Source organism: Narcine bancroftii, chromosome 2, assembly GCF_036971445.1.
Source record: "Narcine bancroftii isolate sNarBan1 chromosome 2, sNarBan1.hap1, whole genome shotgun sequence".
Taxonomy (NCBI): domain Eukaryota; kingdom Metazoa; phylum Chordata; class Chondrichthyes; order Torpediniformes; family Narcinidae; genus Narcine; species Narcine bancroftii.
In genome coordinates, this window is record NC_091470.1 from 245,731,105 (window position 1) to 245,750,931 (window position 19,827).

General features: G+C 37.0%; 1 protein-coding gene across 13 annotated transcripts in view; it reads left to right on the forward strand.

The window, feature by feature from the left end:
- The window catches only part of fbxl2 (F-box and leucine-rich repeat protein 2), a 322,097-nt gene that overhangs the window by 151,583 nt on the left and 150,687 nt on the right, over positions 1-19,827 (forward strand). For all 13 annotated transcript variants that reach the window (XR_011352113.1, XR_011352112.1, XR_011352110.1 and 10 more), the window contains one exon: positions 14,906-15,032. Coding sequence is in view for 8 of the 13 variants with exons in the window: in XM_069920739.1 (XP_069776840.1) it covers positions 14,906-15,032 (127 nt within the window). In the remaining 5 variants the exon portion in view is untranslated. The remainder of the gene's footprint in view (positions 1-14,905; positions 15,033-19,827) is intronic.

Genomic DNA, 19,827 nt, shown 5'->3' on the forward strand with positions numbered 1-19,827 from the left:
GTTTCACATTGACTGCCTCGATACCGCATTCGTTTGCCAACGAGTTGAGAGCCAGTGAATAGGCAGCATCATTTTCCCTTGGTTTCTGACGTCTAGCAGCAACTGGTGCTGGGCGAGTACCACATTCTGTGGGGCTGCATAGTAAGCGGTCAGTTGTTCCCGGGCTATAGCCAGAGACGCAGTTCCTTGAATTACAGCAAAATGAATCTCCCCCAGTAAGGAGTTCAGGTGGCCCCACTGTATCTTCTCGTTGACCATGTTGTTCTGAGCCATGTAGTAATCAAAACAAGTAATCCAGTGATTGAAGATTTCTCTGGCCCTCGGGGCAGACTGGTCGATCATCAGCCGCTCTGGCTTGAGTGCTGCATCCATTTCTACTAATAAAATTGAAGTGCCAAGTTAATGAAGAAATCAAAGGCTGTGTAGTTAACCAGGAATCGTGGCTTTTATTAGTAGGAACTCAGTAATACAATAATGAATGATAATGGGTGCCAAGGGGAGTGTCTTTAGTGGAAAAGATAATACACGTCCAATGTCAGTAGAGCAGACTAAGCACAGCGAAAGACTGACAGGATGACACAGATTTATCACAAGGACATAGTAAAATTGTGCTTAATTTATCCATCTAAGAAAATGGTTTTAAATCCAGCAGATGAAAGATATTAATTCATGGAAATATGAGCATCACAGAAGCTTTTCCTCAACTGGAAAATGCTAGTGAGTTTGAATGAAACTTGCTGTGTTTGCTGTCATCTAGTGTTCAATTTTAGAACAATGGAACAACTGAAACTAATAACCATTCCTGCATTTCTTCAGGATCCTGAACATGAACAATATCCAATGAGGGAGAATGTACACTAATTTGTAGTAAAGTTAAAAGGAAGAGTGATAATAATGCAGAAGTGAATATATATTTTAAAAAAATTATAGGCAGCTGATTGCTAGGGGGTAGAAAGCAAATAAAAGGACAGATTTGAAAGATCACTCAGGAGGTTGAGTGGGTAGTTAGAGGTGAAGATTCTACACTGGGTGGATGAGATTAAGGTGCATGGGTTATTGAGGTGCTGCTGGAACAAAATCTAAATATTACTTTGAAACTTTATAGGTGATAAAGGAAAAAGTGTATTGGATAAATCAAGGCAGATAAATTCATGAGTTTTGTTTTGGGTGATGGATAAGGATGTAAAAATAGATATAGTTGCAAGTCATTTGACCTGTGTGTCCCCATTTGGCTAATATTTTATCTTGGCTCCAACTTTCATCATCTCCAAATATTTTTATTCTTTTATTGTCTTAATGTCTGCTTTGTATGTACTGAGTTTCTACAGTTCTCAGTGAATCTTTGGAATTCTCCATCTATCTTCTGGAGGAAGAATTTTGAAAAGGTGCCTCCTTTATTTGAGACAGAAATAAAAACAGTAAAAGCTGGAAACACTCAACAGGTCCAGTAGGTATCAGTGGAAGTTGCAGATATCTGACTCTTTGTGAGAATTGGTAAAAAGAAAATGACAAGGTTCATTGAAGTTGGGGGAAGCCAACTTAATAAGCATTTATTGTCCCTGCTTTTGAAGGAATGACCAAACTTTAATGCATAATGAGCTGTCAAGTCCTTTCAAACAATCCAATGTGTGATTTGATATTTTGGGGTACATTCAAGCCTACAAATATTTTGGAAACCATGGGAAATGTAGGTTATGAGGATAAAATGGGTAACTGGAGGTGGAAGATCACCCATAGTTGAATGAGGGGAAGGTGGCAAAGATCATGCATCTTATTTTTCCAATATTCTGTTTCCTGCAACGTAATGCCAACAGCAAACGCATCTTGCTACCTTCTCCAGCTCAGTTGAGACATTAAAGTGGAAAATATGCTGTCATTTTAGCTTCTATGTATTTTTAAAGTATTTTTCTCTCAAATGTCTTTGTCCAGGGGTGCAGTGCTAATTGTTTAGTTGCCGAATCTCACCAAAACAGTGACAAGGAGGTCTCACGAGACCTGGCCTTGATGGTTGCCATATTGTATTTGACACTGTATGATGGCAGCAAACTGTAGGATTATGAAGTAGGACACCTAGCTGTGGAAGAAACAGTATGTCCAGAATAAAAAATAGCGCTCGGTGGGGAGAGGAGGGTGCCGTTGTTGCCCTGAGCAGGCCCATGAGGTGCTGGAAGGATGCTCCGGTGAACTTCCGAAGCACTGCACCCTGCCTTTATCCATATTTTAATGACCTAAAATCCCTTTGTTGTGCCATCTCACATGATTAAAGAGATACCTGGCTGATCTTCCTTGTGATCCTTTGGACCAATCACTGTCTGAAATTGAAAAAAGTTATTATTGCTAGATGGGGGAGGGAAAGAGGCCGGAATGTGATAAGTGAAGACAATAAAGGGATGAAGATTATGGAATTTGATAAAGATAGTATGTCGAACCAGATAAGGGAGCAATAGTGGGCAGACAGGAATAGTCAGGTGAACGAATTGAGGAACCAGTGGAGGGATGTTTTGGTGATGGGCAAATGGATTCTGGTGAGGAAGGTCAAGAAAGTGGCTTCCTGGGTTAGGGGATTGGAAAGAAGGTAGGTATGAAAAGATACAAGTGGAACAGGAGGAGAGAGGAGCACATTGGAATGAAGGAACCCATATGGAATATGAAATGCTGTTTCCCTGGCAGTGGAGATGGCCAAGGACACTAGTTAATCAAGAAAAGAGGTGGGCTGTTAAAATAGCTTGAAACTGGGAGGCTCAGATCCTTTATTTTTAGCCTTACGTCCACCACCTTATTCTTTCAACAACCAATCATATTTTTTCCTCCCCTCCCTGTTCTGCTTTCTGCAAGGGTCATTCTCACCATAACTCTCTGGTTGCTCTCTTCCAACTCGAATCATCAACTCTTTTTTTTTCTCCACCTATACCTGACCTGCTGAGATTCTCCAGCAGTTGGTTGGTTTGTTGATCCAGATTCCAGCATCTGTAGTTTCCTGTGAGGTCTTGAATTTGTGCTGTTTTTTAATCCTTCATCGGTTCACTTTCAATTATCTACTGCCATTATCAAAGAAACTTACTGGTTGTCTCGTTAAACAATTCTTATACATCAAATTTAATGAAGTTCCAGCAATAGTGTGGAGAGGTCAAATGTTCACAATATCACAAATAAATGTGAGTTTGGCATGTACATTGGTTGCAATGCTAGTCTTGCTGTAGCTTTCCAGTAATGTAAAATGCACTAACTACAAGTAAACTTCACAGAAGCCTCCACAAATAGAAAAAAATGTTGATAGAAATAAAAGGAAATGAAAAGAAAATAGTAAATAATAAATATTCACAGTTGGCCAGTTGTGCAAAAAATATTTGTCAGTAGTTCAGGCAGATCTTTGTTCTTGTAATGGTTGGAGTAAAGAGTCTGATAGCTTTTAGGGTGAGTGGGGACATTGCTCTTGAACCTAGTTTTTTCCATTGAAATGATTGTGCCCTTTCTCAAAGAGTGAGAAGAATATCGGTAGTATATTCTAACATAAAGGGCTAAGTTTATTCAGACCTTTTGGAAATAGGAAAACAAAAGAACTGGTTTTGATAGTGAATGAAATAGTCATTCACTCGGACTCTGAGCCAGTATAAACACTATTTAATGGGGTTTAAGAGATGACATCTTGAATGATTGGGACCAGTTACCTGAACACTATAGGAATTTGAGGTGGGTCAAATTTGTTTTAATATTATGCATGAGGCACATAAGATTACAAAAGATTTAAACAAAATTTTGTACAAACTTTTTTTGTTTTTTCCAATGTAATTCAGAATCACCAGTACTATGCAGACTTGTATCCTTAAGTCTCACTCAACAGGCAGAAGCAGAACAGTGGAATTGAAAATTGTAGTGAAAACTTTGGAAAGAAGAGGTGATGGTGGGTAGATTGATTCTGTAAAGGTTTGCCTAGAAGTTGAATTAAACCCATAAGCGGAAAGGGGCAGGACACAAGCTGCTCTTTTCTCAAGCAGTCCCTTTCGGTTGAAAACGACTTTCTTCCACTGCAGATATGACTAATGAAGCCAATGTGGAATCTCCAGACTCTGCCAAAGGGAGGGCAGGATGTGCTCAATAGGGAGGTATGAATGGTGAGACACTGTTTGCTAGAAGATGCAAGTTTCTTGGTGCCATCCTGGAAAAAATGGGCTCCGTAGAAACCAAAAAAGTGATTTGTGCATGGACACAGTATGCAGGTGAGGTCTTAAATGACTACTTCTCATTGGTATTCCCAAAGATAAAGACATTTGAGTGTAAAATTCGGGGAGGGGAGAGTGTTATTAAAAGTTGCTATTTAAAAAAAAAAAAGTTTTTTGGGTTTGATGAGATGTGTCCCAGGTTGCTAAAAGGAAAGGGAGATGATTACAGGAGAGATCAGATCTTTACTAACCACTGATGAGGGGCAAGATGACAGGAGGATAACACATCATCAAGAAAGCCAGGTAGTAACAGACTGAAAGGTGTAACGTCAGAACCAGAGAAATTATTGGAGTCTAATGTCAGAAGCAGAGCAATAAGAATTGCAAACAACCTAGGCATAAAGCAACATGCCAATTGCTGGAAGATGGAACTAATACAGTTGGCACAGAAATGGTGAACCAAATGGCCCGTTCCTAGTATGTTGGTGGTGGTATCAATAATGGGGAGGATACTCTGAGGTTACAGAATGATGTGGTTCATTTGATAATATGCCTCTAAAACTAGAGGACATTGGTTTAAAGTAAGGTAATTTAGAGAAGAAGAGAGGAATTCTTTGCGTGCAGAGTGGTTGGAATCTGAATCACACTACCCGAGTGGATAGTACTTTGAGACATTTATAATTTAACTAGATGAGCTCTTGAATCACCAAAGCACAGGAGGCGATGCAGCAAATGTTGGTTTATACAGATATTTATTTGATGATTGGTTAAGATGGTGATCCAAAGAGCTTGTTTTTTTTTTTGCTGTAAGAGTATGATGTTTCTGCACAACTATTTCATTATAACCTGTTCTTTAATTTTCTTTTCCATTCTCAAAATTTCCCTTGAATCAGAATAATTCAATTGTGCTTTAGTTCTTTCCTGCTCTGTCCACCTTGGATTCAGTTCTTTTGGAACTTATCCTGTTTTAAAAAAAAATAAATCATGCATCTGCATCCAGGGATTATTATAAAACAGTGCAGCTTCTGGTCATGATAACTTGGGAAGAAGCCTTTTAAGTTTTAAAATTTCAGACCTACAATTTCAATGGCATCTGATTACCCTCATCTGTCACCTTTGTCGCCTTAATTCAATTCCAAACAGTTAATTTAAAAATGTATCTGCATTCTGATTATAAAATATTCTTAGGTTAAAGCATGTTGATTTATTGACTTAGTGAAGTTGAATTATTTTCTCCCAGTTACCACTTTTTTTCTGAATATTTTATTTTAGTTTTTATAGACTTACAAAGTCCAATAAACATACCCAAAGTCTGTATTTGTCCCCACCCCCACCTGCCTCAGCTAATACATTCCAAAAACTTATCTCAATTCTAATAATCATGGGGCACACGACACCTATCGAAACCTGTAAGGAAATGAAATAACAGTGGCAGCACCATTCAAAAGAAAACACTAAAAAGAAAAGAAACTCAAAAGGAAAAAGAAAACTAAGGACCTGTGAAGAAAAGGGCAGATGCGTCATCTGTGCAAGTCCCATTTCCATAATCACATCTTTGGCCTTACTGGGATAGTTTAACCTTATCCCTATTTAGAAGGGGGGAATTCAATCTATCTGAATACTAATGTACTGCAAGTAATGTTGCCACACACTAATGAATGTGTCATGTTTCCTCCATAGGTTATATGTGATTTTTCTCCAGGGGAATGCAACTCTGCATTTCCATATTCCATCATGTGGTATTCAGTTCTGAGTTGGATTTCCATGAAACCATTATACACTTCCTGGATATCACCAAAGCGACCTTCACAAATGAAATTTGGATTTAGTCAGTCTAAATTGCACTTCTCCAAAATCCCCCAAGAGGAACAGCTCCGGATCCTGTGTACAATCCATTTTTGTAATTTTTTTTTAGAATATCCCCTAGGTCTTCCCAAAAAGGTCTCATCTTTAAGCACAGCTGGGGAGAGTGTACAAAAGTTCCCACTTCCACACCGTTTATGAAACACATTTCTGATTTTGATTTGTGTAGTTTCTGAGGTGTAAGGTACAACTGGTGCAGGAATTTGTACTGCACCATCCTATATCTGGCATTGACGACCCCCATCATACTGTCCAGACACAGGTCCTGCCACCATTCTTCATTGATTGTTGTTCCCAAGTCTGACTCCCATTTCTCTCTCGATGTTTGTAGGTTCAGTTTCTGGACCTTACTTTGGAATATGTAATACATCTTAGAAATAAATTTACACACATTCTCCTTTTGAATTAGAATCTCCATATCACTACATTCAGGCAGGGTTATAGCTAGTCCCAGTTTTTCCCTCAAAAAATATCTTAGTTTCAGATAGCAGAAGAATGTTCTTTTGGACAAATCATACTTGTTTCTCAAATGCGCAAAAGACATAATCTGCCCCCTTCGTAACAATCCTCAATACACCCAACCCCACTCTGGCACCAGATGTTCAGGATCTTATTATTCAGAGTCAAGGATATTAAATTATTCTGAGTCAGGGTCATTTTTTAAAAAAATTTTTTTTTTCACACTATAAACCACATTGATCAAGATGCATACATTTTCCTTTTCAAATATATACAGTGTTGTTTTCTCCCCCCCCCCCCTTCCCATCCCACCCTCCCTACCTCCCCTCCCATTCATTTAAAGTTCAGAATCTAAGAATCATTAAACCCATCAAACAATGTTGTCACTCAATAAAAACAAACAAGAATTTCCACTGAGTCAATTCTTTTCATTCCCTTCTCCTTCTGTCATTTTAGGTGGTAGATGTCCCCGGTAGGTTTTCTCTATTGTGTTTCATGTCTGGCTCCCATATTTGTTCAAATGTTGTAATATTATTTCTTAAATTATATGTTATTTTTTCTAATGGAATACATTTATTCATTTCTATATACCATTGTTGTATTCTTAAGTTATCTTCTAATTTCCAGGCTGACATAATACATTTTTTTGCTACAGCTAGGGCTATCCTAACAAATCTTTTTTGTGCACCATCCAAATCAAGTCCAAATTCTTTGTTTTTTATGTTACTTAGGAGGAAGATCTCTGGGTTTTTTGGTATATTGCTTTTTGTGATTTTATTTAATATCTGGTTTAGATCTTCCCAAAATATTTTCACTTTCTCACATGTCCAGGTTGCATGACTTGTTGTTCCCATTTCCTTTTTACAGCAAAAACATCTGTCAGATACTGTTGGGTCCCATTTATTTAACTTTTGAGGTGTAATATATAGCCTGTGTATCCAGTTATATTGTATCATACGTAACCTCGTATTTATTGTATTTCTCATAGTTCCTGAGCATAACTTCTCCCATGTTTCATTCTTTATCTTTATGTTTAGATCTTGTTCCCATTTTTGTTTAGTTTTACTATTTGTTTCCTCGTTCTCCTTTTCTTGTAGTTTAATATACATGTTTGTTATAAATTTTTTGATTATCATTGTGTCTGTAATCACATATTCAAAATTACTTCCCTCTGGTAACCTCAGACTGCTTCCCAATTTGTCCTTCAAGTAGGATTTCAGTTGGTAGTATGCCAACACTCTATCGTGAGTTATATTATATTTATCCTTCATTTGTTCAAAGGATAATAATTTATTTCCTGAAAAGCAATTTTCTATTCTTTTGATCCCTTTTTTCTCCCATTCTCTAAAGGAAAGGTTATCTATTGTAAAAGGGATTAGCTAATTTTGCGTCAGTATTAGTTTTGGTAATTTGGTAATTTGTTTAATTCCTTTCTACATGAATCTTCTTCCAAATATTGAGCAGATGATGTAATACTGGAGAATTCCTACGTTGTACCAATTTTTCATCCCATTTATATAATATATGTTCGGGTATCTTCTCCCCTATTTTATCTAGTTCTAATCTAGTCCAATCTGGCTTTTCCCTTGTTTGATAAAAAATCTGATAGGTATCTTAATTGTGCAGCTCTATAATAATTTTTTAAAATTTGGCAGTTGTAAGCCTCCTTGTTTATACCATTCTGTTAATTTATCTAGTGCTATCCTCGGTTTCCCCCCTTTCCATAAAAATTTCCTTATTATTTTCTTTAACTCCTTGAAGAATTTTTCTGTCAAGTGTATTGGCAATGCCTGAAATAGGTATTGTATCCTTGGGAAAATGTTCATTTTAATACAGTTTATCCTTCCTATTAGTGTTAGTGGTAAGTCTTTCCAATGCTCTAAGTCGTCCTGTAATTTTTTCATTAGTGGATAATAATTGAGTTTATATAGATGGCCGAGGTTTTTATTTATTTGTGTACCTAGGTATGGTATTGCTTGCATTTGCTATCTGAATGGTGATTCTTTCTTAAATTTTGAGAAATCCGCATTATTCATTGGCATTGCTTCACTTTTATTTGCGTTAATCTTGTATCCCGACACTTCTCCATATTCCTTCAATTTCTTATGTAATTCTTTTATTGATATTTCTGGTTCTGTTAAGGATACTATAACGTCATCTGCAAATAAACTGATTTTATATTCCTTGTCTTTTATTTTTACCCTTTTTATTTTATTTTCTGTTCTTATCAGTTCTGCTAGTGGTTCTATGACTAACGCGAACTATAAGGGCGATAGTGGGCATCCCTGCCTTGTTGATCTGCTTAAGTTAAATTGTTTTGATATATATCCATTTACTGTCACTTTTGCCAATGGCCCCTTATATAATGCTTTAATCCAATTAATATATTTCTCTGGTAAACTGAATTTTTGTAGTACTTTGAATAAATAATTCCATTCTACTCTGTCAAAGGCCTTCTCTGCGTCTAAGGCAAGTGCTACTGTTGGAGCTTTATTTCCTTCTACTGCATGAATTGTTAATAAATTTACAAATATTTGTCTGTTGTTCGTCTTTTTTTAATAAATCCAGTTTGGTCTAGATTTACTATTTTTGGTACATAGTCGGCTAATCTGTTTGCTAATAGTTTAGCTATTATCTTATAATCTGTGTAAAGTAAAGATATTGGTCTGTATGACGCTGGTGCGAGTGGATCTTTCCCTGTCTTTGGTATTACTGTAATTATTGCTGTTTTGCATGAATCTGGTAAGCTTTGTGTTTTATCAATCTGGTTGATTACTTCCAGGAGGGGAGGAATTAATAAATCTTTAAATGTTTTATAGAATTCTATTGGGAATCCATCCTCTCCTGGTGTTTTATTATTCGGTAATTTTTTTATTATCTCTTGTATTTCTACTATTTAAAATGGTTCTGTTAATTTATTTTGTTCTTCTATTTGTAATTTCGGTAGTTCAATTTTAGTTAAAAATTCATCTATTTTGTCTTCTTTCCCTTCGTTTTCAGTTTGGTATAATTGTTCGTAGAATTCTCTGAAGTTTTCATTAATCTCCGTTGGATTATATGTGATTTGTTTGTCTTTTTTCCTTGATGCCAATACCATTTTCTTAGCTTGTTCTGTCTTAAGCTGCCATGCTAGAATTTTGTGCGTTTTTCCCCTAATTCATAATATTTCTGTTTTGTCTTCATTATGTTCCTCTCCACCTTATAAGTTTGTAATGTTTCGTATTTTATTTTTTTATCTGCCAATTCTCTTCTTTTAGTTGTGTCTTCCTTCATTGCTAATTCTTTTTCTATATTTGCTTTTTCCCTTTCCAACTGCTCTGTTTCCTGATTGTAGTCCTTCTTCATCTTGGTTACATAACTTATTATTTGCCCTCTGATGAACGCTTTCATTGCGTCCCATAGTATAAACTTATCTTTCACTGATTCCGTATTTATTTCAAAGTACATTTTAATTTTTCTTTCAATGAATTCTCTAAAATCCTGCCTTTTAAGTAGCATGGAGTTTCATCTCCATCTATACATTCTTGGAGGGATGTCCTCTAACTCTATTGTCAATATCAGGGGTGAGTGGTCCGATAATATTCTAGCTTTATATTCTGTTTTTTTCTAACTCTGTCTTGCATGCGAGCTGATAACAGGAATAGGTCTATTCTTGAGTATGTTTTATGTCTACCCGAATAATATGAATATTTCTTTTCCTTTGGGTGTTGTTTCCTCCATATATCCAAAGGTTGCATTTCTTCCATCGATTTAATTATAAATTTGGTTATTTTGTTCTTTCTGTTAATTTTTTCCCCAGTTTTATCCATGTTTGAATCCAAATTGTTGAAATCCCCTCCTATTAGTATGTTTTCTTGCGTGTCTGCTATCTTCAAAAAAATATCTTGCATAAATTTTTGATCTTCTTCGTTAGGTGAATATACATTGAGTAAATTCCAAAACTCCGAATATATCTGACATTTTATCATTACATATCTCCCTGCTGGATCTATTATTTCCTCTTCTATTTTAATTGGTACATTTTTACTGATTAATATAGCTACTCCTCTAGCTTTTGAATTATATGATGCTGCTGTTACATGTCCTATCCAATCTCTCTTTAATTTCTTGTGCTCCATTTCAGTTAAGTGTGTTTCTTGCATGAATGCTATATCAATTCTTCTTCTTCCTCTGGGTTGGTCATCTGTTGTTTCCTTGATTTCTTTTTACTCTCTTTCTTGTTCTCGTTGTTTTCTATGTTCTCTTCTTGCTGCTGTGCTGTGGCTGTCATTTTCAGCTGTGGAGATCGACTCCTCAGCTGGTCCCCCCACCCATCAGTGTTTTTTTTGTCTTGCGGGGTTGCGCACTTTTGCTTGGCTCCACAAGCCATTTTTGTAGTCCCGAGCTTGGGACTTTGACTGACCTGAGGGAGCGGGCTTCTCTCTCCACAGCGGGCCTCCTCGGACAGGTAAGGCCTTCACATTCTTCTTCCGATGTCTTTTCTTCTTCTCTTCTTCCTGTTGCTTTCGTCTTTTCTTTCTTCGCTGCCATTTTATTCCCACCTTTACTTTCACTTTATTTTAATTTTTGTGTTTGTGCCTTTGTCTTTTCTGTGTTTCTTAACTTTTCCAGAGAGGGCTGGAGTTCCCCGACCGGCCACTACTCCATCACGTGACTCCCTCAGTCAGGGTCGTTTTGAGGGATATCCCCACATTCCATCCAATATCTTGTTTTATCTTTTTCCACATCTGAAATACATGTTTTAGAATGGGATTATCTCTTTTCTTTGAGAATAATTTTATATCCCATTTATAAATAAATTCTTAAGCTATCTCTTCACCTAATCTGCATCTACACTGTGGCCCCCTCTCACTCAAAGAGCAAGGCAATAAATCATGCTTGGGATGCCCAAAAATACTTTTTAAAGTCAGGTAATTTTTAACCCCCCCCCCATTTTTTAATCCCAGTTAGCACTCTTGAGTAAAACCAGAATTAACTGTGCTTTCTTTTGTAGTTGGAATATTTTTTGTTTGAATGTTTTAAAAATTAAACCCATAAACTTTCTCTCATTCAGTCTGTTGCATAGTCCCATTTTAGCAAATGACTTTTGAATGTAGTGAATTCTTTATTTAAAAACATACAAGAAAGTCAATGAATCACAATTGTACAGATTGAATTGCTTTGCTGAATGTGTGGCCATCTATAAATTTGCAGATGACACCACCGATGTAGGCTAAATCTAAAACAATGAAGAGTCAAATATACAAGGGAGATGGAAGGACTAGTGGCTTGGTGCCAGAAAAAAATGACCTCTCCTTCATTGACAGCCAGATTAGGGAGATGGTCGTAGACTTCCAGAGGAGGGGTGGAGCTCCATCCCTTATTGAGCTCAATACCCAGTCCACCTCAATGGTACTGAGGTGGAGATAGTGAACAGCTTCAAATTCCTTGAATTAACCATCTCCAACAACCAATACTGATTCAATCACATAGACAGTGGTCAAGAAAGTACACCAGCATTTATACTTTCTTAGAAGCCTGAGAAAATTTCACTTATTGCCTGCAGCAACTTCTACAGATGTACCACTGAAAATATCCTTTCAGGATGTATCATTGCGTGACACAAGAACTGTTCAGCCCAAGACTGCAAGAAACTGCAATAAGATGTGAATGCAGTCCAGACCATCACACAGCTCCATGTCTTCCATCCACATGACCTGCTGCCTTAGAAAAGCAGCCAACCTATTAAAAGACTTGTCCCATCCCAGCCACACACTCTTTTTCCTCCTTTGCATTGGGAAGAAAGTTCACGAGTGTGAGATAATAACTGTATAACAATTGCAGCATGGAAACAGGCCATTTTGGCCCTTCTAGTCTGCATTGAACTAAGTACTCTCCTCTAGCCCATCTACCTGCACCCTGCCCATAACCCTCCCTTCCCCTCCCATCCATAGACTGATCCAATTTTTCCTTAAATGACAAAATTGACCTTGCCGCCACTACTTCTCCTTGAAGCTCATTCCACACAGCCACCATTCTCTGAGTAAAGAAGTTCTCCCCTCATGTTACTTCTAAACTTTTGCCCCTAAACTCATGACCTCTTGTTTCAATCTCTCCTACTCTCAATGGAAAAAGCCCATCCTCATCCACTTTATCCCTCTCATAATCTTAAATACCTCTATCAAATCCCCTCTCAACTTCTATGCTCCAAAGAATAAAGATCTAATTTTTTCAATCTTTCTTTGTAATCTCGATGCTGAAACCCAGGTAACATTTTTGTAAATTTTCTCTGAACTCTCTCTATCTTGTTGATATCCTTCCTATAATTCGGTGACCAGAACTGCAAACCGTACTCTAAATTTGGTCTCACCAATGCCTTGTACAGTCTCAACATCACTTCCCAACTGATGTATTCTATGCATTGATATATAAAGGCCACCCTATCCACATAAGATTCGACTTTCAGGGAACGATGCACACCATTATTTCTAGATATTTCTGCTCCACTGCATTCTTCAATGCCCTCCCATTTACTATGTATGTCCCATTTTTATTATTCCTACCAAAATGAAGCACTTAACACTTATCAGCATTAAACTCCATCTGCCATCTTTCAGCCCACTCTTCTCAGCAGTCCAAATCCCTCTGCAATCTTTGAAAACCTTCTTAATTATCTGCAATTCCACCTATTTTAGGGTTAATCCAATTTACCACCCCATCATCCAGATCATTAATGTATGATGCACCATGAGATTCAAGGACTGCCTTCATCAGACTCCTGAGTGAACCTCACATGAAAAGAGTAATTACTCTGTTCTAACTGACCGCTAGCTTTGTGCTGTATGTTTTTGCTGCAGTACTATGGGTTGATGAGCTGAACTGCTTACAAAACAAACTTTATTTTTAGTGTACCTCAGTACATATGAAAATAAACTTGGACTTGATTTTGACTTATTTATAAATAAATAAAACAAATGCAAACTTGAGCATTGCCCCATAAGCAATAATTGTCAATGTACAGTTATAATTCCTTTTTTTTGAGTTTGTCTCTGTCACTTGAGTTCAAATAGTAAGGGACCTGTCACCATCATCTGTAAAGGCTCATGAATAGAAATTATTTGAATGTTCTGATATTAATAAATTATGGACTAATGATCTATTAATTATATCTTATTAGTTTACATAATTTCAAATGCCAAGAAGGCTGCGATAGTCTGCTTTGAATAATGTGAACAATTTTAGTTTCCTTACCTTTTTTTAAAAAAAAGATACAGGCTATAGGGAGAATTCAGCGAAGATTCATCAAGCTGATTCCTGTAATGGTGGAACTGTCAAATAAGTGTTGATTGAGTTGGCCAAGGCCTCTTTAGAATATGCAAGATACTTAGAAGGCTAACAGGATTAATGCAAGGAAGATCTTTTCCTTGCTAGAACCGATGGTCTTAAAACTAAGTGTAGATCACTTAAAACTGAAAAGAGGAAAAGTTCTATCATGGACTGGTGAATCTTTGGAATTCTCTATCCACCGAGTTGAGCAGGCTTGGTCGTAGCTCACATTCAAAACAGCTGAGTATATTTCTGGAGATTAGAAGAATCATGGGAAAGGAGTAGGAAAAAGGTGTACAATCAGAAGATCAGCCATGACCTTGTTGAATGGAGGAGCAGGCTTAAGGGATTGAACATTTCTTTTGCACAATCCCAATATTTAAACATGATAGGCTTACATAAAATAGTTTAATGAAGATTTTCAACCAAACGTACAGCAGGTGACTGAAATAGTTATACAGTAAAAATCTGATTGCTGTTGAATTGCTCAGAAATCCAGATTATTCAGCATTTGGCTCATTGGACTCCTGGGGGTGGGATTGGTGAGGACACATTGGGACCCCAGTTCCCATGCTTCCACTATACTCTCTGTGTTCAGCTTTCTTGAAACTTGACCATTTATGTTTCTCATACATGTTCAATGGAAAATTTATCTTGACTGCCATGTGATATCTTAGAAGTATTGGAAGATTAAGTGGATAACATCCAATCGTCCAGAGGTTCTGACAGTCCAGCACTTCCAAAGATTCGTGTGGCAATTTAACTGAAATTTACTGCACTGTTAATTGAAGTAAACCAAGGCAATTCATATTACAGGTAGTTATCACTGTCTCTTTTGTCGCAAAAAAACATTTTTCTTAGTGTATCTGAGGTACACCTGACTCTTCCCTGTAATGCAGCTTTACCACAATAGGAAATAATGTCCTGTTTTTATTGCACAAGTGACAATCTAATGCTGTGTTATGATGATGATTGTTTCTTGTCTTATTGACATGTGGATATGAAGTGATTTCAAAAAGTGTGCATGGCTTAATGACTTAAAGTTTGAGGCATCAATTAACTTTTGAATATGAACTAAATGAAACCTTTATTGAGCTACATTTTTTTTTGCCTTTCAGTGAGGGTAATCGAAACCTTGAGCATTTAAACATTTCCTGGTGTGATCAGGTGACCAAGGATGGCATAGAGGCTCTAGTGGGAGGATGTAGTGGTCTGAAGGCCATGTTTTTAAGAGGGTGCACTCAGGTTGGTAATTTTCATTTGCCAATTTTTGAAATAATTGTTCTTCCTGATCCATCCATTCAGACTTCACAAACAAATATATTGCCATACCATTAGAGATGATGACTGACAATTTTGTGAATCACATATACATTTTGAAGAATCACTTCTCTAATGCTGTCTTATATGCCGGTATCATTTTCAAAGTTTTCATTAGTTTCTTTTAAACATGCGACTTTCTGGTTATTCATAAATTTGTGGTCGTTTAGATAATATTTCAATTTTTGTGCAACTTTGAACATTCTCTTGATCTATAAAGTTGAATATTTTAAAATACACATTCTCAATATTAGTCACTGCCGATACCTTCAAATTTACATCGATTTTATTTAATGACCAGTTTTAATTAGGCTCTCGGAGCCATTTGATAATGCTAGAAAAAATTGGCCAAATTTGTTTGAAAATCTTTGTGCATGTGTGTGCAAGCGAGCGAGAGAGAGAGAGAGAGAGAATATCTTTTCAATCTCTATTTCAGGATCAATTTTGGTCATTACGATAATCAACTCATCCACAATAATAAAAAAATACTTTAATCTTTAAACGTTTCTGTCATACGTTAAGAGACCCATTGAGGCTGTTATTAACATCACCAAAGCTGATGTCTGTTTTGACTATTAAATTTTCAATTCAGTTATCGATAACCACCAAACAGAAATGAGCAACAATCACAGTTTCTTTTTAAATATAGTCAAATATTTTCTTTAATATTATACTCATTTTTAGATACTTGCCAGCTGTGATTGACAACATTATGGCTTCTTAAACTTTGTTGAAAAAAGCAGTGTTAGGTATTCAACAGGGAGAGAATACTTGGTTTCCTTGTGAAATGGTGAATACTTGCAGTTGGTTTGTGAAATGGTGAATATGGCTTGAACCTTCTGAGATAGTGCTCTGAAAAATCTACTTTGGTTTTGTACAATATCTTATTTCGTATCTCTACATCCAATTATTTCAAATTCCTTCATTTCATATCTGGACCTTCCAGTAATTCAACTTCCACAGTTTTCTTTTTGTGTGGATTGATTTGATAACTTGGAATTTATGGGAGAGCTTCACTCTTTTTTCCCCAATCAAATTTATTGCTTGTATTGTTACAATATAGTGACAATTCAGTAAACCTCCTCGTTTGTGCCTTTCTCAGTAGCTTAAACAATATAATTTAAGTATTGTATGAAGGCATTACCGTTCTTGAGAGTTGGAGAAAGATATATGAAGTGTCCAGAATTCTCAATAGGCCCAACAGGATTAATGCAGAGTTGATGGTTGGGGGTGTTTAGAACCAGGGGTCACAGCTCAAAAAAGAATTTGTTGGCCTTTCAAGACAAGAGGAAGAAAAAAATTCTTCACCCAGAAAGTAGTGAATTGAAATTCCCTTTCAGAGAAGGCTGCATTGACTCTGTTGACGTATGGATTCAAAGAAAGAAATAGCTTTTTGAATGTTAAGGGAATGAAGTGATCTTCTCTATCCTTTCATTAACATAGACTTGATGAACTAGTTAATAAAACATGGTTCACTTGTTGTGAAAGAATGTTGTCAATAGTGTTGCAATGTAGTAGAATGCATCTTGTGGCTCTTTTTAACAATGTTTGTGGAAAAGAATTTTACTTTTTGTGCCTTCTGATTCAATTATTAGATAGGATATGAGGTAATAGGGGCAAGAGTACACTATTCAGACCCTTATACCTTGAAAATTAGATCTTGACTGAAACTATCCTGCCCTGTTCCCATGTTACTTAATTTTTAAAAATAATTTGTTGTTTCTTGAAAATATTGGGTGAATCTCCACAGCATTTTTGGGAAGAGAATTCATGTGTTCACAGATAAAAATTGAAATTATACAACTGGTTATCAGTGAAGGAATATTTTTAATATATTTATGATGGTCTTGTGATGCTTTGCCTCCAGGATCTGCATCTCTTTGTGGTTAATTTGGTCATAGTATATTATTTTGGCCATTGACAATAAACGAACCATTCTACAGGTACTCCCCAAATTGTGGCTCATGTCCATCTGCACGTATGATCGAAAATTTAAAAAAAATAAAGAAAAAATATAAAATGTACATCAATTATGTTGTATTTGACAAACTATAACAGGAATATAGGACACATCAGAGCCAAAATGTGTGTGCTTACCTTGATAGTCAGCATCCCAGGGTCTGTAGGCTTGGTGTGGTCAAATTGATTCATGTGCACGTGGGTGAGTCTTCGGTTGGCGTGTGCGTGGTGGGTTTGCATATTGAATTTCGGTTGGTGCCTGTGAGTGTTAAGGGCACGAATTCAATATTGTTAGGGTGCTTAACTCTCATGCATGGACCATTCTAACTCCAGTACGCGAACCCACCATGCATGTGCCAACCGAAGACTCATGCATGCGCAGAGGAATCAAGATGACGGCGCACAGCCTAAGGACTCCAAGGTGCCAACTAACAAGGTAAGCATGGACCAGAATGTGGAAAGATTCGCCAAGGTTGATCGACAAATTCAGGAAGCTTTAAGTTGTTATTGTCAAATCTGCAATTAAAAAAAGATATGATTTTAAAAAGTTTGCCTTAAGACTTTTGTACTCCATGCTCACAGGCAAATTTCCGACATGTTCATTTTGAGATACGACCAATCCTTCAGTCCTGATTACAGTCATAAGTTGGGAGTACCTGTATATTTCCAAGTTGAAATAATACATAACCGGGATGCAATTATTTTTCTTGTAGCACCTACTTCTCTGTTGTCCCATCAGTAATGTGTGCTGCAGATCTGGAAGGTGGAGAATTCTGATTGTCCTGTAACTTGTGCTTATTGAAGCCAAATTTAGCCAACATTCGGGATTGAGCAGAATACACTGAGCTTCTTGAATCTTGTGGTAGCTACCTCCATCCAGGAAAGTGTAGAGTCTGACATCATACAACTGATAAATATCTGGCAGTTGGAGGGAATACTTTGGGAGGAAGAAGACAAAGCCATTGCAATGGAATACTTGTCCTTTCACCAGCTTATGGTCATTTTACTCAGTTAAATTTAAATTTTAAATTAAATTTAGACATACAGGTGATTTCAGCCCACGAGCCTGTGCTGCCCAATTACTCCCAATTAACCTGAAACACCTGGTCCATTTCGAACAGTGGAGGAAACCAGAGACACTGAAGGAAACCCACGCAGACAGGGAGAGAATGTACAGACAGCAAGGGATTTGAACCCTGGCCCTGATTGCTGGTGCTGTAACAGCATTGCGTTAACTATTACACTAACTTTGCTGCCCCAATCATTGATCCAGTTGAGGTGGCTAGCTAATGATAGAATAAAAAAATTATGGATAATTATTGATTATTATAAAGGTTGTTCAGTGCAGGCACCTGCTGTGATGCCCTTGGGATTATGTAATTTGTCTTCAACAACTAATAGCATCTTCATTTGTGCATGGTGTGACAAATCTCAAGTAAGCATTTTTTTCTAATTCTCATTTCAGTTTTATTTATTAAAGGCACTTGGTTCTGATACTTCTCTAACATTGAGAATGTGCATTTGAATGAGAGTTTATTGTCATATGCATGAGTACAATGTTCAGATGCATCAGAATTCTTGCTTGCACCTGCTACTCAGGTACATAAGATACACCAAATGCAGTGGTAAAAATTAAAATACTAGAATAATTGGCATGGTTAGCATAGCAGTTAGCTAAGTGCCTTTACAGTGCCAGCAATCGAGACTAGGGTTGGAATCCCTTTCTGTAAGGAGTTTGTACGTTCTCCCCGTGTCTGCGTAGGCTTTCCCCAGGGGCTCCGGCTTCCTCTCATCGATCAAAACGTACAGGGGGTGTAAGTTAATTGGATTGCTCCTGGGCTAAAATGGCCTGTTATTGTGCTAAATATATTAATTTAATTTAAGAATTTTAAAAAGCCTAGACAGAAAAAAAATTATAAATATAAAAGGATAAATAAATCTTCACAGTTGCTTAGTGCAAGAAGAAAGTGATGTTTCAATAGTGCAGATAGATTTTTTTTTTATGGTCAAGTTTAGGGTAGTTTGGAATGATTCGAGAACTTGTTTGCTGTTGGGCAAAAATCTTGAGGGACTGGATTTTAGGCTTCCCTACCTTCTGCTTGAAGGTAACAGCAAGAAGTGGTGACTGGGATGATGGAAATCTTTCATGATATTGGCTGTTTTGTTGAGGCAGCGTCTCACGTAGATGCCTTAATTGGACAGGTATTTATTGCCTTTGATGGACTTAGCTATATTTGCCACTTTCTGCAGCCTCCTCCATTCCTGGATATTTGAATTTTCAAATCAGGCCTTGAAGCCACAAATCACTATACTTTTCATTGCATTTTTTTTAAAGTTTGATGAAATATTTGGTTAAGTGCCAAATCCCCTTTGACTACTTGGAAAATAGAGGTGTTGGTGTGTCTTCAAGATTTCCTTGATGTGCTTACTCAAGAAAAGGTCCTTTGAAATGTGGGCTCCCATGAACTCAAAGGTGCTAATCCTCTCCACCATCATCCCATGAATGAAGACGGGCATGGTCCCTCACCCTTCCCTTCGTAAAGTCCATAGTAATATCCTTGGTCTTGCGGACATTGAGATTAAGATTACTGTTCTTGCAGCACACAGTCAGATTCTCAATATCCATTCTATATTCTGACTTGTCATTATTTGTTATTGAGCCTACAATAGAGATGTTATCAGCAAATTTATGGATGGTGTTGGAGCCAAACTTGGCTAAGCATCTGTTAGTGCAGAGGGAATAGAGCAAGGGATGAAGTAT